The sequence below is a fragment of the Equus asinus genome, chromosome 21, assembly GCF_041296235.1.
Source record: "Equus asinus isolate D_3611 breed Donkey chromosome 21, EquAss-T2T_v2, whole genome shotgun sequence".
Taxonomy (NCBI): domain Eukaryota; kingdom Metazoa; phylum Chordata; class Mammalia; order Perissodactyla; family Equidae; genus Equus; species Equus asinus.
The window spans coordinates 24,300,680-24,319,677 of record NC_091810.1 but is presented as its reverse complement, the minus strand read 5'-3'; the positions used below and the strand labels follow the sequence as shown (position 1 = coordinate 24,319,677).

At 35.4% G+C, this 18,998-nt stretch overlaps 1 protein-coding gene across 2 annotated transcripts in view; it reads right to left on the bottom strand.

Annotated features, from left to right (window-relative positions):
- Positions 1-721: 721 nt before the first annotated feature.
- Positions 722-18,998, bottom strand: part of CRBN (cereblon) — a 79,372-nt gene continuing 61,095 nt past the window's right edge. For both annotated transcript variants that reach the window (XM_070493663.1, XM_014868361.3), the window contains 7 exons: positions 15,777-15,936; positions 7,774-7,836; positions 6,215-6,299; positions 5,413-5,528; positions 4,835-4,899; positions 3,843-3,974; positions 722-2,460 (listed from right to left, as the gene is read on the bottom strand). In XM_070493663.1, the coding sequence (XP_070349764.1) occupies positions 2,280-2,460; positions 3,843-3,974; positions 4,835-4,899; positions 5,413-5,528; positions 6,215-6,299; positions 7,774-7,836; positions 15,777-15,936 (802 nt within the window). In that variant the 3' untranslated portion in view covers positions 722-2,279. The remainder of the gene's footprint in view (positions 2,461-3,842; positions 3,975-4,834; positions 4,900-5,412; positions 5,529-6,214; positions 6,300-7,773; positions 7,837-15,776; positions 15,937-18,998) is intronic.

Below are 18,998 nucleotides of genomic sequence, written 5' to 3'. Positions count from 1 at the left end.
AAGATTTGAGCCCTAAATGCTTTCGGTAGGTAAATGGGTGTATAGCACAAAGTATTGTTTATTTCTGCTGCTATATTCTGACTTTTTTTTTTTAATTTAATTTTTTTTGAGGAAGATTAGCCCTGAGCTAACTACTGCCAGTCTTCCTCTTTTTTTTGGTGAGGAAGCCTGGCCCTGAGCTAACAACTGTGCCCATCTTCCTCTACTTTATATGTGGGACGCCTACCACAGCATGGCGTGCCAAGCGGTGCCATGTCCACACCGGGGATCTGAACTGGCGAACCCCGGGCTGCCAAGAAGCGGAATGTGCGCACTTAACTGCTGTGCCACTGGGCCGGCCCCATATATTCTCATATTTTATAATTGATTTTCCTTTCTGTATAGCCAGTCCTAGCACCTTCGTTCTCTATGGGCAAATAGCAATTTTGGACCTTGATAAAACAATTTTGAAAAGCACATTTCTGTTTATTAAAGCCCTGCTAAGAGGTCTAACAAACAGTTAACAGGGGCTGTAGTGCAAGAAAGGGGCCTCAATGACTGCACACAGGTCCATAATGAAATGTATTACAAAATAAGACTGAAATATTTAAGTACTACTAAAATAGATGTTTGGACCCAACATCAGAGAATTCCTACTGTTCTATATAGCAAATATGCAGATTTAGCTATTTCAGAGGTCTGGTTTTGTCATGTATAAAACTTTAAAATAGTATTATATGCATGTTTTTTACGTATCAGAAAACTTTATTTATTTGCAAGCGTCAGTAAACAATATAGAACATTCTAAGATTACACCCCTGGGAGGCGGGGGGCGGGTGCAAATGTAAAAGCAATGTTCCCTCACTCCAACTGGTTTAGATTTCAATGTAAAGAGATATGCTGCGCTGCTGAAAAGAACTCCCTGGAGTCCATTTAGAATGTTTTAGTTCACTGTGAGACTGTATGAACAACTAGTAACATCACATAAACCCAGGGTTATTAGTAGTAGTAATAAGGTAAAGCTTAGAAAGAAAGTTACAACCTTGGGTGTACTGAATATGGCAGGGGCATGTGCTAAAGAACTGACAGCACTCTTGGGTTGCTTTTCATTTACTCTCTTTACATAAATATGCAATATGATATTCAATTGATGTTTTCAGTCTGGGCAATCAAAACCATTGCATGTTTGGTAAAATACAAAATATTGACAAATTAAAACATAAGAAATTTAACAGTCTGTTTTTGGCCTCATACATTTTACCCGATTAGTTGAACTTTTCCCAATGAATTATGTAAAGCAGTGAAAGAATATCAAATCCAAAGTTAATTACACAAATGTGAAAGGATCCAATAAACCCTCGAATGTATAAGCAAAGAGGTAGTGGCAAATCAGTCTACCTAGAACTTTATCTTAAAAACTATCTGTTACACCTAAATTATCCACTTATGAGTAGATATTTTACATTATTTAAACAAAGAACATGTTTAATTTAAAGTTTACTTACAGATTTTCTTCAATTTACATTGAATGAAATAGCCTAAAAAATAGCATCTCTGTTCCCCAGTAGTTTAGGTACAAATTAAACTTTGGAACAGAATAACCAGGGTTATGGTTCAAACAAACACTGAGCAAATACATAAAATACCGTTTCTCACTAACAAACACGTAAGGAAATGAAAACTTTATTCTGGGGCTCAAACTGCATATTTTACCTCTTTAGTATTTTCAAAATTTACAAAGCGCAGTATCTCAGAGAAGCTAAAGGAAATTGAAAGGAACAAAGCCCTTTAAAATAATACACATTGCCTTGCCTCTTTCAAAAAGGAACATGTACTTGTGCGTGGCACCCTAGCTTTTGGAACTTCTGCCGTTTGGACTGATACAAACATGCTGTTCCACATTTTGGGATCATATTATTATGATTAACCTCACATTACAGGAGTTTCAAATATGTTTTGTGCAGGAAACAATCTCACCACTTTCAGAGACGTCTTCATGTCCTACCAATGACATGCTACCAGACACATCAGATTCCACAGAATAATGGCACCAAGCTACTAAAGTAGATATTCCAGAAAACCAAGTATTCTAGACTGCTTTTCATTCTCTTCAATAGTATTTTCATTCTCTTCAATAGGATGTTTTAATTTAAGTCTTCAAATACCATTTGACTAAGAAACTGCAACCTCCCATGTAATGTTGCTTTTTACTTAGGTATGCATCAAAAGCAGTAATTTTCAAAGCAGATCTGATTTTAGAATACCAACTTGTTAAATAACTTTATCCCTACCGTATTTGTTTACAAGCAAAGTATTACTTTGTCTGGGCTTATTTCATCTTCAGTGTCTGGGATTGTGGGCAACAGAGCAGATCGAGTCAAACCCCAAAATTTTTGAGGTGACATGTCTTTTTTGGTGGCTGTAAATTTCCATCCAATATGGCTTGCACAGATCCGACACTGGGCAATAGTCCAGGCGTACCTACAAAATTAAGGAAAGAGATCAGCTAAGGAAGCACATTGCTGTACTCCAAGCCTATCATCATATAAACCTGCTATGCAGACAGATCTTAGAGCCAAAGTCTAAGGATTGAGAAGAATAAATACTCTGAGCTTTGATCTATACAGTTCCCTGAAACAAATCTCATAAAAAGATTTTCTAATTTGTACCTTTCATTATGTTTAACACATCAGCCTTTACGTATAATTGTTACATTAGTGTATATATATAAAAGTTACTTGATTGTGTTTTTAGGCTATTTCTTTTTCTTTCTTAGCATTGTAAAAAAACATTAATCATATTAATATGGATTTCTTTATACAAATTGCTGGTTGCCAAGACCACATTCTAACTCACACCTGCTTTTCCTTTGTTGTTTTGTATTGCAGTCGAGTTAGAAAACAGTAACCACCTATACAAATATGCACTTTTGTGTGAGTTAAAATTGGAGGGGTGGGGGGAGAGATAAGCATTCCTCATATAAGTTTTAAGAACCACTCTTCTAAAATAAGAATGGTTTTGTCAGATAAATTTCACCAGAAACATAAGCCATGGCATTTCTGTTCTTAGGAAAACTAAACCAAACTATGTAATTATAACCATTTCTGTACTTTTCCCCTATGTATATCCCACATTTAGTATTTATATTAATAACTTAATTCTAGTTTTAGTCCTTAAGAAGGGTGTCAAATAAGAGTGGAAAATCCACATGACATAATTCTAGGTCCAGAAAGGGAGTCTAATCACTAATCTCTACTCAACTTGCCTCTGACTTGGAATGAAACAATGACCCAGAATTTGGAAATAAAAGACAAATAATAGGGTTCTTGAAGATAATATGGCTGAGGGAATCTAACAAGCTCCCAGGTGGTGAGCTGGTCCCAGGATCATACTTTGAAGACCACTGGGCTAAAGCAAAAATTTAAAAAAAAAAAGCAAACTAGAAGAAAAGCCAGAGTCTATGGTTTCTACATCTTTCTTATCACTGCTTGAGAAACATATTCTGGTTTTACATATTACAGAATATGGTTCAGATAGAGTTTTACTGGGTCATAAGACAGTTGTTTTTCAGAATGAGCTGATAGGAAATGAAAAAAATTTGGATTAACTGTATAGTTTATTTCAGGATAACTGCAGTTGCCAATCTTCTTTCTCCCTAAGTATATTCACTGAGACTATGCAAAAATAGCTGTTCCTAGCCATCATGAAATGAAGAGTATTTAAATAGCATTATTCATTTCATTGTCTATTTCTGATTATAATTCTAGCAACTCTGCTTAGGACTCTGTTTTTCTGCCCAATTAAGACAAAACCAAAAAAAAAAAAGAGAAAGTAAGTCACCACCACCACCACCACCACATTACCCAGGAAACCAGCTGTGCACTGTAGAAGGCCGGCCGATCAGATTCAAGTTGGAAGCCTTGTACACGGTAAGCGTCTCATGCACATATCCATGAGGATTCACATAAGCTGCCATTGGCCCACATAAGGATAAACTAGAACAGAATCAGCACAGAGGATAAGTCAAAATGAAAAAAAAAGTCTAACAGATATTTAAAAAGTTCACCAAGAAATAAGAGCTATTGTTTCTAACCTTTTAGTTATAGATAATAGAATCCAATACGGTAATAAGCAGTTGGTAGTCAGCCCAGTTTTATTCAGTCTAAATGATGACCAAAAGGAAAACAGTACCAAAGGAAAACAGTACTAGTTTTTTAAACCTTCCTCAAAATATACACTGTAAAATATACAGAGCTCCACTTCCTCTAAGGGAGTCTCCGAGAGTGGCCATGCAATGAAAAGGTCCTGTTTGATCGTTCTTGGGTATCTTATTACTTTGCAGACAGCAGTTTCCTTACCTTCTTGATTTATAATTATGATGAATTTGTCATAAAATAATTTTTAAACACTACTATATCACACAGCATCAGTACATGTTCAGAAGCACATCCTACTTTATCTTGGCCCTATGTGGCAAAACTGATGTTTGACTGAAATACAACACCTGAGGCATTCCTGTTAGGTCCTGAATTACTAATAAGATATTCTAACATATAGATACTGTATAATATATAGATTTTCAACAGGACTGGGGGAAAAGGATCGCCCAGCTGTTTTATTTTACCATGCTCAGTACCTCTGAATAATCCCTTAATTATCCATTCTTGCTCCAAGTACCCAATCAGGAAGACTGTCTTACTCAACGTGAGTTAATTCCCCATATTTCATTTGCTGAGTGTTTGTAATTTAATGGAGGGAAATATATGGAGAATGGTAATATAGTCGACTATAATTCTGTTAAGGTAGTTGGGAAAATGTATTCACAAGAATCCTAAAAATGTAATAAAGAGCTCACCTGAATATTTCATTTTTGGTTGTTATTTCTGTTTCTTGACATTGTTTACAGCAAAGAGACGTACACTAAAAATTTAAGAGAAAGTTAGTCAGGAAAATTCACATTCATTTAATTATGTAATTACATAGCTCATCAAGAAACTTCCCTAAGGTATTGATCCCTCTGAATATCTTATTTTCCTTCCAACCATTCAAAAATGTAGTTTTAAACATGGAGCAAAAAAACCCACAATTTGAAATCTGACACATTCACTTATAAAACTAATGATCTTCTAGGATAAAGAAATAGTGACTGATACATAAAACCACAGATGTCCCATGTAGAAATCAAGTGTTCACAAGTCTAAATGAAGTTGTTGAAGGTATTCATATTTGAGGAATGCAAAACAATTCAGTTTCTGTCTGTATAATCCCAAATGAAATGTTTATTCTTTAAAATATCTGGAATGGAAACCATGATGGTTTTTAATTGCATGACTACATGACTGGACCCTATAGATAACTGCCGGTCCAAACAGTGCCTCCTAGCTCTCTAGACTGACTACACCTGAATATCACAAACATATTCACTTTACTCACTTTATTCATAATGTCTAGTTCACAGCGAAGTCGTTGGATGGCACTACCAATTTTAAGGAGCTGAATTCTTAATACATCATCAATAGGAAGACAAGCAGCTACTCTGTAAGAAAAGTCTTAAAGACATGGTGGGTTTTTCAAGTTTTAAACTGATGAAGCAGATAAGTATCAGATAACTTATGAATCATATACCTTTGAAATAAACTCTTCTCTACAAGGTTCTCAACATATTTCACACAGTTATAAGTAATACCAAAGTATACCAGCTATCAAGTATATACTCTTAGGAAGTTCTAAAATTAACTTCTTTTCCCATACTTGTTAATTGTAAATGCCTTCTTTTAAGTTAAACATGAAATCAAACCCATGTTAGAAGAAGTTACTTATTTGCTAAGAGATGAGAAAAGTAGCTAAATTGTACCTAATAAACATTTAGACATTATATGTAAAAAAAGGTAAATAAGTCCTGGAACTGGGGTCACATAAAGCCAGCTTAAAGAATAGGGAAAGGAGAGTCAACACTCAGAAAGTGTTTTTCGGATGTGAGCCATTTATCACAATTTGAACTTTTTATGAAAACCTTGCCTAAAATTGGAGTGCTCACAGAATTTAAGAACTTAGTTACAATTAACTAAAAAATAGTCAATTTTTTTTAACTGCTCAAAGCAAAAGAAATGTGTATGCTTTTCAAAACTAATAAAGATGTTAAACTAAAAGTTTTGGTTTCATTAAACACAAAACATATAAAATAATTTGATTTAGTAAGACATCAGTCCACAGGAAGAAAATTGATTTTTCATACCTACTGGATTTGAAGGAAGAGAATCTTCTTTTAGATTTTCATCCCATTCATGTAGCTGTTTCTTGATTCTATCCATTAAGGTTTCCTTGTTTAAAATAAAAGTAGCCATAAGGTTCACAGACTTTTTATAATTTACTGTCAGCTTTTCAACTCTTTTTAATAAAACTAATACATTAGTAGCAATTTAAGTCATCACTATGTAGTCAAATTTGAGTCCCAGTTTAAATCCGTCTGTTTTCTTATGCAGAAATGATCCAAGCCCCAATGCCTTTTCCCAGCATTAAGCTGGTTTTCCTGGACCCTCTCCTACAGTCTGGGTATCTTGGGGCCCATGCACCTAACTTGCTGCCTTTTGTAGATGCTCTGTTCTCAGCAGCTTGGCACTGGCCTCTCTCCTCTCCATTTTAGGAAGTTTTTTCTGACTCAGTCCATAGGGATTTTGGCCCCTATACATGGCAGCAGCACTTGCTATCTACCTACCTTATTTGGTACCTATTTACTACATAAGAGTGCTTGTCATCTTTTCACAAGTGTAAGCAGAAAATACTCTTGTCTCTTGTGTATTTGTAGTGGCCCAAAAGCTAAGGGCAGAGTGAACTGGAGTGTCCTTTAGTGTTGTGCATGTGGTAAGTGCTCAAAACCTACTCGTTTAGTTTTCCCCGGACTCCAAATCTGTGGGCAAGGTGATTCACTACAGGAAATGACTAGTATTTGTTGAATGTCTACTATGTGCCAAGTACAGCAGCTACCATTATCCCCATTTTACAGATTCTCAAGGAATTTGCCCCAAACCAGAGACAGCAATAGAAATCACACTTTGAACAGTCTTTTGTGTCTAAAACACAGATTCTTTGAACTACTCCAACGGTCTGTCTCTTAGTGAGTTTTTCAATATGTGGCAATGCCTAATATCAAAATTTGAGGAGCAAAAACACTTGTGGATGCATCAATTAGTATAGTAACTAAGTTAATCTCCTTGTTTAGAGAAAAACTAACAATTTTTTTTTGAGGAAGATTAGCCCTGAGCTAACTGCTGCCAATCCTCCTCTTTTTGCTGAGGAAGACTGGCCCTGAGCTAACATCCATGCCCATCTTCCTCTACTTTATATGTGGGATGCCTACCACAGCATGGCATGCCAAGTGGTGCCATGTCCACACCCTGGATCCGAACCAGTGAACCCCGGGCCGCCGAGAAGCGGAATGTGCGCACTTAACCGCTGTGCTACCGGGCCAGCCCCTAAAACATTATTATAGAAGGATTCTTTCATTTTGTTAAGTGCAACTACCACTTGACCCAACAAAATTTCAAATTGTTAATAAACCCTAAAATGTCTCAATATCTTGTCCTGAAGTTATAAGCCGCTAGAAACTGGGAAAACTAAAAATTCTATGGGTGAAAGACAAAGTCTCTGATTCCTGCCTGTTCTCCTTAAAGGTAACAAATGGCATTAGTTTTGAAAATTAAATACCACTGAGTATGAAAGCCTGTTTTGTTCTAGTGACCTTTAATTATGACATAGCTTACCCTAGAAACAAAAAGTTCAAGGTAAGTTACTTACAGCATCATATAAGGAATACAGCCAGCGAGGCCATGAAGTCAAATTTGCACAGTGAAACTTTCTCTGAAAACAGAAAAAAAAAGTCACTTAAAAGACACCACAGAATAAAGACTCTTATGGTGGAAAGAGCCACATCTGAAAAATGATTTTGGCCCAGAAAAGATTTTCTAATTTCAAAAAGAAAAATTTTGTAGATAATCTCATAATAGATTATTTTTTAAGTCTGACAATCATGGTTTTATATTCTTCAAATATATATTGCAACTAAAATCTTGATTCTTATTGAAAAGTTCAAATATTAAGACTTCAATACTGAAGACAAATAAGTAAAAATAAGATGAACTTGAAGAGTGACTAAGCATCACACTCTAAGGACCATATTATTTGCCTTTATACTAACTACTCGCCCAGTATTTGCAGTGAAAACCTCAAAATATAATCCAAACTGTGTTTGTATAAAAACCTATATGGCTCTCACCTGAATCAGCACAGAGGCAAACAGAAGATGTGAGACAATTTCAAAAGGAAAATGATCACATCCTTGAGACTTCATGATCAAGTCCCCCATTTCATAAAACTCAGGGAAAGGGGAAAACCATTACGTGTCCCTTACAGTTGTATTTTGGGATCCTAATGGAAGCATGCCTAAATCCACATAAAATGTGAATTATACTTAAATTCCTGCAGAATTTCAGTATTTGATGGGAAGACTCAATAAATAAGACGTCCATCCTCAAAGTACATATTCAGTGCAATACAAATGAAACTGGAATTTAGAAGCATAATTTAAAGTTCATCTGGAAGAATAAATGTGTAAAAACAAACGAAAATTTGGAAAGAGAAGTGTTCTACAAGACACAAAAATATGATTGAAAGGATGCATTGCAACAGTGCTGTTAACAGCAACAAACTGGAAACAACCTAAACATCAATCAACAATAGTTAAATACATTAGAAAATGTTTACACTAGGGAATAATCTGTATTTGATCAAAGAACAAGGCCTATCAAACCTACAGAATGTAATGATCACATTTTTCTCAATAAACAAAACAAAACCTTTGTAGATAAACAAAACAAAAACTATCTGTACAGATCATTGTAATTTTGTAAACACACTTAACAGACACAGGACATGACACATGAAACTGGGTGGGAAAGAAAGGTAATCAAAAAGGACTTTACCAGAGTGGAACAAAAAAAGTAAGATAACCTTTAACAAAATAAAAGGGAAATCCTACACTTGCACCTGCAAGACCAAATGAAAAGGTATGCCATGGAGAAACACAGGTACACAGCACACATGGAAAGGACTTGGGGGACTTAGTTATGAACTAACCAATGTGCTGTCGAGCTCACCCCCCCTACTCCCACCACAGTCTTCCTCTAGCTATATTAGAATCTAAGAGGAGACGATAATGTTAATCTTCTGTGATGGTCAGACAAGGGAACTTCATTGTCAGGGACCAGGATGCTAAAGGGAGATCTAGAGTTAACATTAGGCATGTTTAGTTTGCAATTGCCTCTCAAGGGGATGTGATAACTTGTTTTCAAATATTTTAGGAACCACCATATGGATGAGGGTGGACGAGTTCTGGAAGGCTCATGAGCTACAGCTCAAACCAATCGATTCTTGAATGAGAAGAATTTTTGCCTCAATATAATCCTAATATTTGAAGCTACCCAAAGACGCTCTGGGGTGGCCTCCAAGTACATGCTCAGGTAGTGATTTCAGTCTGAGTCAGACCATGAGACCTTTAAGGTACTCTCCAATCAGTTCCAAGTAGTTCCAAACACTAATGCTAAGGATTTTTGTCACAGTCCAGTTACAGAATAAAAAAATATTACTAACAGCCCATTGGATAACTGAGTATTCAGTAATAGCAATGGCAACCACTTTACACGTCTTACAGGAATTCTAAAGGTTGATAGTATTATCATCGCCATTTTAAAGATAAAGAAACAGAGGCACAGAAGGATGGTATAACTTGCCCAAGGTCACAGTGAGTAAATGGGAAATGGCTAGGATGTGCATTCAGGGTGTCTGTGACTCTAGCCATTATTCATTCAACAAACATTTTGAGTGCCTAGTATGTGTCAAGGCATTTTTATGCATTGCAGTATACCAGTGATTAAAACAAGAAAAGACTAAAATCATTGCCCTGTGGAACTTACATTTTAGTAGGGAGAAGTTTACTTTCCAGAAGTATACTTAGAATTACAAAATGACAAAGATCCAATGAAGTTTCAGTTTCACTGATTGACACACTCCCAATTCAGTCATTAATATATACTTTACACATCAGAATGATCACTTTTATAATATAAAAGCATGTACTTTTACCTGGCACCCATGTCAAGATAAAAAGAAACCAAAATAATTTATTCATATATAAACATTACTTCTCATTATAGTAAGAGAACAGAATGTGGCATGCTAGTGTGTTAAGAGCAAGGCACTGGATGGAGGTCGTTACCATGCGCTCTGCCACCACCCACGCCTTGTGAATGTAACGCACTGCAGTCTCAGGAGGATCAGTTTCCTACTATTCGAAGTGAGAAGGCCTCTAAAATTCTTTATCAGGATTATTCTGACAGATTCTGAAGTGCTATTTACAAATCAATGAAACATGCTCACTACATCCTTAAGATTTGTGATGTGCTTTATAAGGTCAACTAGACAGACTCTAGAGAGGTATACCAGAAAAGAGTAGCTGGCGCTAACACAGCAACTCCCAAAATTTAAGCCACTTCAATATCCTCAAATAAGAGTCCCATTGAGATTTCTGGCACATCAGGAGAGGCTCCTGACTTATATATGGGTAATACTGACGATAAGTCCTAGCAATTTATGAGCATTCTTTAAGTATATCAACATCACGATTTACTTCATAAAAGGGCTATACTTCAAGAAAACTTTAATACTAGCCAGAAAGTTAGGTGCTTTTTAAAAAGTGGCCAATGACTGATTCTCCAGTGAAGTATTTACTGGGAACAGGATTTACTTCTGAAACCAGGCAGAAAGGCTCTTAAAATGAATCTCTGTTACCTGGAGGTAATCTATCACATTCATCCATTTTTAAGCCTCATAACTATGCTTCAGCTTAGCCTCCCAACAATGTAGAATGTTCAAAAAATGTGAAACTCAAATGGTTCCTTGAAAAGCAATAAAGTTGGAAGAGTAGTGTGAAAGGCTCATTGTGAACAGTAAATCATCACCGGAGATTTACATGGTGACCCAAGGCAGTCATGTACTGCATTAAATCCTACGACAATCAGCAACGTAGATGATAAAACAATTTATCCAAGTAATTAAAAAGCTACCAGTTTTTGTTTCCTTCCTTCATTTACAAATTCCCACTTGCTTTTAAGAACTGGAATGGAATGATAAGCTCTTTCCTGCTTGAGACTTATAAACCAATAACAGCGGAGACACACCTATAAGCCTAAGATGTATGCCTGGGAAATGTCTGTCTAGGGGAGACCCTGATTACAGAGAGCCTAAGATTTCAAGACTCTTCTTCTTCTTTAATATAAAAATAGACAACAAACACTATTACTTTTATTGCTACTATTATTATTCTGGAACAAGGCAAAAACAAATTCTGAAGTTCATATGGAGAAGTTAATAAGCAATAGTAGCTAAACAAACCTTGAAAAAAGAAGAGTAGTGAGGAGGGTTACCAGTCACGTTTTATTTACACAAATTATAATTGTCAACAGTTACAACAGTATTGTGATGGTGCATAAACAGCCTGACAAAAGAGCAGAAGAAAAGTAAAATAAAAAATGTGGTTGCTAATTAAGTGGCACCTCATATCATATGATATGAGCTTTTCAGAAAATGGAAATGGCACAATGGGGAGCTAGCTGGAAAAAAGTAAAGTTGAATTCATCCCAGGATAAACTACACATGGGTCAAAGCTTTAACGTTTTGATTTCATTAAAAGCAATAAAGTCAAAAATAGAAAGTAAAAGATTACATTTTTCACTTTCCAAAAAAATGATTTATTTGAACAGGGAAGTCATTTCTAGCTATGATTTAGAATACAGAAGCATTAAAAAAAAGATAAATTCAACTATGTAAGAAAAAAAACCCCTTCTATGTGACAGAGCACACCAAAAACAGAGTTAAAAGACAAACGACAAAGTAGGGAAAATGTCTGGAACTCATTAATTACAGACAAAGGGATAAGCTTCCTAATGTATAAAGAACGCCTAGAAATCAAGAAAGGGGAAAGAAGAACAGACACTTCTTACTAAAGGAAATACAAATCGCTCTTCAACACAAAATGGTACACCTCATTCATATTCAGAGAAACTCAAACCTCCGATAAGATACTGTATTTCACCTATCACATCAGCAAAAATTAAGCTGGCTACTACACTGTCTGTAAACGTGGTGAAATCGATAATCAGAGTACAAACAGGAACAATCTTCTTTGTAAGGTACTTTGAAAATATCTGTCAAAATTACAAAGGAAGTTGCCCTGCCATCCAATAAGTCCACTGCTTAAAATTTATCATATATATTTACCTATATGAAAGGTCATTTGTATACAATACTTAGTGCAGGTCTTTCTTCCATAGGGAATGGTTATGTAAATTACAGTGTATCCATAGAACAGAATATCGTGCAGCTTTAAAAAGAAGGAAGCTGTGCTCCAAAAACTGACACAGAAGAATCACCTACACTCTTAAAAGAGAATGAGGTCCAGAACAGCATGCATCCTTTCACATAAGAACGAGGAAAGAAATAAGAGTATTTATTTGTATCTTCATAAAGAAACTCTGAAAGAAGACTTAGAAACTAACCTGTGAGCCCATTCTTGAGGACCCTGTCCTTTGAATGACTGCTCAGTTCCTCCCTGCTCCATATAAGCAGGAGCGACCATGGCTTATAAATTTAGCAGAGCTAGAAAGATGAGCTTCGATCACTTCCTTAATATGTTTCCTCATTTGATTTATTTTTACATTTCATATTCAACTCTTTTCTGATTAAAATAGTGGGGCTTTATAAAGGAACAAGTAGACAGCCTGGGCAAGCAGAGAGTACACCTAAAAACATTTACATCATACTCCAAGTAGGTTAAAGAAAAGTTCCCTCACTCGGTGAGACTCCCACTACAGTAAACCCAGTGGAGAGACAAAGCACTGTGGTAGGAAAGGAAATAAATAAACATTAGTTTCAAAGGTCAAAGTACAGAATAAGGAAGTTCTCCAGATGGAAGTGGGTTTTGGAAGTGTTTCCTGATTATACTGGCCTAACTCCTTAATCATTAGGGATGTCTTCTCTAATGATCCCTTGTTAGAATGGAGAATCACAAAGGAACACTTCTGGAAGCTTAAATAATTTTATGTCATTTACAATGTTTAGTTTCCCATGCCACATGTAAAGACAGGTGTGAACAGTTTTAAGCTTAACCAAACACATCTCAGGAAAACTACATTTCTAGACCTTTACGTGTCTTTTCTGCTAGAAAAGTGTACGCCATTGTCCTGCCAATGGTATCTGCCATCCCCTTTCCCTGTGCTAGACTTTCCCAGCCTGTACTAGACAGAAGGACTCTAAGTGGTCTCTCTGAAGTAGAACAGAATTTGTAGGTCATCTGGAGTGTAAAATAGATCAGCTAGCAATTTTTCTTGGCCTAGTGATCTAGATCCAAATTTCAGCACCTAAGAAACTCTACTCAGGGTTTAAACATGAGGACCCTTTAAACAATCTGAAAATACATGGGATGAGGGCATTTTTATCTCCTAAAACCTTTTATGCCTCTCTCATTCCTCAGCACCTTCTGTTTAGTCCTTGGCAACTCTGAATATGAAAATAACTGAGGGCTAATGTTTGAGAGTCCAGAATTACTGGAGAAACAAGACAATAGGGAAAGATCAGAGGATCTGGTTCCAAACAAACACATGCTTCCTTGGTCTTTGCATATCTATCTTTCCTTGCTCTTGTTGAGCCAGCACAATGACAACCCAGTTGCAAAGGCCTAATTCTGAATTCAATGTGAACAAGCTGAGGTGCTGTAACCATGGAATAGGAAGAATTTAATCAGTAATTCAAAGAAAAATTACATTTAAGAAGCAGTCTTATTTGTTTAACCCAAGTTCAGGTGTAAGATGGGAAAATCCTGAAAATAGGACAAAGAACCAGTAGAGTATGTAAGTCAGGAATTAACCACAATCACTCTCACTCTACGCTTAGAACTTCGCAAAGAAGAGTTAATTTAGGATTTTTAAACAGTTAATGATTTTTAAAAACCAATCTTGGTGTTGAAAAATGATTACATAAATCAAAATACAGTCATGTGCCACATAATGACATTTCAGTCAATGACAGACTGCATATATGATGGTGGTCCCATAAGATTAGTACCGTATAGCCTAAGTGTGTAGTAGGCTATACCATCTAGGTTTGTGTAAGTATATTCTGATGTTCACACAACAAGGAAATCACCTCACGACACATTTCTCAGAATGTATCCCCGTCATTAAGTGATGCATGACCGTACTTAATATCATCTGAAAAAAGTCCAGTGATTGAAATATACAACTATCTAAAATATTGAGATGATATGCAGGCAGCATCTTGATGTAGTTACTTGCCACATAACATCTCAGTACTATCCAGTGCCAAACACACGATTAAGCACTAAATGATTCAATAAACTCCAAAACCACTCCCTGGAGGCCATATACCATCAGAGTGATCTTTGACATACTTATTTTCAGCAGTTACATTTAAAATGACTATAACAAACAAAATCTTCCACTGTTCTACTGTTAAAATAACCAAAGGTAAAAGTATATTTAAAGTGTGTATCAGGTTTGAAAAAAGAAGTACTGTACTACTATGTGAGAGTTGCCTGCTAACTTATAGCAGTAACACTATTGTTAAATCTTCAAAAATGTTAGTTTCGAGGTTGCTTGGGAATCTTTAAACAGTCTAATAACTTTTTCATTAGAATCTTCTTAGAAATACTAATTAAAACACACTATACCATGTCCGGACTGGTCAACTGAAACACAGAATAACAAGACCAAAAAGTCTACAGAAATCCAGTTATGAGCCTGATGCCCACCAAGCAGTCATCCTGCACAAGGTTCTGTCTGAAAACTAGACGAATTCTACTCCAAGAACGTAAAAGTGGTGGTACACTGACTAGTCTATGAGACCCCTTTAAATTTAATGTATACTATTTACATCAAAATTAAAACCTTCACTACTCTACTTGACAAAGAGTAAGGGATGATTAATACAGAATTTCTCAGGTTACAATGGGAATTGTCTTTCCATATTTTTAAACGATGAATCTCAAAAAGCCAATTTATTCTTAATTTAGGAACTAGTAATCTTTTCTTTTAGGCAGAAATCAAATATTACCCATTTCACACTCAGAGCTGATGCATCTTATAAATGAGCAGGAAGAGGCTTCATTAATTTTTTTCTAAGAGAAAAAATGATCTAGCCAAAAGGATATACATAAGAATTGATGCCTAAACAAGCAATATTTTTAAAGAGGACCTAGTCTCAAGCCAATTTTTGTGATGTCAATGGTGTTATACAAAAAGATAGCTAAAAAGCTTTTCTTTCAGAAGTCTGGAAGAAGTAAAATTTACTCTACTACTATGTGCTACCCCCAAATCTCTTTTCTTTAAGATAATATGTTTATGTTTCAAGAGGCAAACATCTGATCTAGCACAGTTTAGTAAGAGATTCCTGTAGAATTATCACAAGCTGTTAATACATAACTGATACACAGAATAGCAAGAACACCTTACAGTATCATGACATTTTACTACTTTTGTAAACTGCTTTTACATAAATAGCTGCCTACGAAATTTTTAGAAGTTCCAGCTATGATGAAATGCAGTCAGAGTACTGCCACAGAAGCTGTCTGGGAAACGAATCATGAAAGTTGTTTGTGTTTCTTTCTTAAAAACAGGAAGAAAACAACCTGTCTTCATTTTTTGAAAGTACATAAAAAATTAGTTTCCTACCTTCTGGTATTTCTGCCACCATTTATATGAATACTGGTCTTCCCATGAGACAGGTTTTGAAGGAAATATCTGGCACTTATTGAGAGATTCTAACTGAACTGCAGACATGGTTGAAGGCAACACACATTCAGGAAGAATTTGCACTTTAGCTTGCTGGATTCTAAAACAAAGAGAACCAAGCATGGTGTTCATTTTCAAGATAAACTAACTCAAACTATTAAGTTTCTAAACATACGGGTAAATTGAAATACTAAGATTTTCAAAGTTTTCTTTTTAAACATATTCATCAAATGCTGATGTTAAGATACATGAAATTTTCAAAAATTACTTTTTTTCATAAATCATACCAAAGTTAAAACCAAAGATAACCTAAGGTATGGATTTCCAATCTCACTGTGGAATGGAAAAGGAAGATTTTAACATTTCAGATAAATATACAGTCTATAAATAAAACAAAGTGAAAAAAAATCAACATACCTACAACTGCTACTGTGTATCTTGATACTTCTAAATTAATTTCTTAAGACACCCCACCCCTCCCATCTCTCCATTTCCTTATGCTGCCTGACTCTTACACCTATCCCTTCTCATAAATCATCTAACCTGAGAAGTAGTAGAGAAAGGAAGAGAAAATCAAGAACTCATTTACATGGATGAGTTAAAATAAGACTAGAGAATTACATGTAGCCTTTATTTTTATGGGCATTTCTTTTCTCATTCTCAAACATTTAACTTGAATATGCAAAGAATCAAAATGTGCATTATATGATCTCTTTTTACTTAAAAATTAAACTCTCATGATAGGAAAGTCATCATTTCCAGAATGCTACTTGAGAATATCATAATTGCAAACATCTTTTCATGAACTAATGCCAACAGGTAGGTTGTATGCGTGAGCTATTTTCTTACGAGTCATTCTATCTCCTGGATTTACTTTGAAATATAGAATATATCAGTACATTCAAATGCTGGAACAAATCACTGTCAGACTGACAAAGTTAAGTTTATTAAAAGCCGCTGCCTCATTAATTATGTTTAGGAATTCTAAAGTGGTCTTTCATATTAACCACTGTCCTGACCAACAAAAAGTCATGAATGAAATTTTAATATTTCTACTTATTTATTAAATGAAAATAGCTAATTATGTCTGAAAATATCTAGCTTTAATTTAATGATAACATTAGAGTCACTCCACTAACTTCAATTCTTTCCTGCAAGCTCAAATTTATGTCTACATGACTTTGGAAAATGTTAAAAAAAAAAATTGAATGTATTCAAATTATGTTCAAATGTTCTTATATTATTAGAGCTCCTTAAAAAACTAAAACTTCAATTTTCTTCACCTCACCACATGAACACAAATACTTGATAATCATATTTTTAAAGCAAAAGTACATACTATTCTATAGAAATTTTTGAAATCCGATTTTTCTTTAAGGTCATCAGTAACTAAATTAAAAATTATGTTTCACCCAACTATTAGATAAGATTTTCTTATGATAAAAACATTAATGTTACTGAAAAACTGGTTTGCTGTTTAAAAATTAGTCTGCGGTACAAGCTGTCTGAATCGCCCCGTAGGACCGAGCAATGCTCTCCGTTACTTTTGTTAAACAAGCCCAGGGACTGATGCACGCACAGGCCTGGTTCTTCTCTCTGCAGCTGAGTTTTGTTTTTAACATAAGCTAGCTCTGTTTCTTTCCAACCTATTTATGGCAGTTGTTTTGTGATTATAGTTACATTAATTTCTATAAATATTATAAAAACCAATGAAATATGAGTACAAAAATAAAATTGCTTCAATGAATATTAGGTTGACCCATAAAAAATGTTTTCAAATTAGGTTCAGAAAATTCTAATAGTAGGAAAAAACTGCACAAATCTGGAAGGATTCTGCACTTGTGATTATCACTGAGTCTCTCTTTAAAGAAAAACTATAGGCATAAACTGTAGATAGATGATGCACAGTGAAAGCTGTTTATGAAAGAAAGACTACTGCCATCTCCAATCTGCAGAACCAATTCAAAGTTATCTTGTATGGCCATCAAGTGAAAAATGAATGTACATCTATATCTTTTAAGTTAAAATATTTAAGGTATATACATATAACTTTTTATGATTTCCAGCTTTCATTAACTTTTTTGACTAACAATCATTGGTCTCAATTATGATAGGTAAGAGGACTTCTCTAATTTCAAATAGGGTATTAATGTTCACTTCCTCTCTACATGCTAAGAAATACTCTAGCTTTTCTGAAGAGTCCTACAGTGATTTAATGATACACTTCTATTTCTTCATTAATTTTCAAAAAAAAAATTCCACGTGTTCAGGAGATACTAAAGAAATAAAGACAGGGCTGGCCCCATGGCTGAGTGGTTAAGTTTGCGCACTCTGCTTTGGCGGACAGGGTTCGCCGGTTCAGATCCTGGGTGCAGACCTATGCACCACTTATCAAGCCATGCTGTGGCAGCATCCCATGTAGAATAACTAGAATGACCTATAACTAGGATATACAGCTATGTACTGGGGCTTCAGGGAGAAAAGAAAAAAAAACAAAGACAACTTAGAAAAGGCCAGAGAGTAGCAGTATACTTTTTATATATAAAGGGTCATTTATATAAAAGACAAATGACTATTATCTGGTACTACTGTGCTGGAGAAAGGAAACTGGCTTGCATTTCAAATGTGCTATTGAGATATTTTGGTACAGTGGAAAGAGTGCTGGATTGGAAAGTCAGGGGACCTAGAACTGACCAGCTCTTGCTTACTAGCTGTATGACTTTAGGCAAATCACTTGCTCTCTTTAAGAGTACTTGGTTTCCTTGTTTGGAAAAAGAGGAGATTGCATCAAATTATCTCCTTGGTTTCTTCCATCTCACCATTTCTAGTGAAGGTAGTTACAGGACCAGAGGGGCAGTGGAGCCAGAGAAATCTCACTCCATGGAGGCCTTTTAAATGAAGACAGACTCATATTTGTGGGAGCTCTTAGTCGTGGGTCTCTGGAATGCTCAAGAGAATGTGCCCCTTCCAAGTCTTGTCCAGTCCTATTAGTTTGATGCTAATCTTTACTAGAGTTAAATATATATTCCTTGTTTTCAGAGTTAATGGTCTACTGCCATCTTGTGTTCAAAATAGTTTTTCCACAATCAAAAGTCACTAATGTCAAGACAGTCTCAGAAATATACTTTTCCCCAAGTCAATTTTCCATTATGGTTTGTGGAA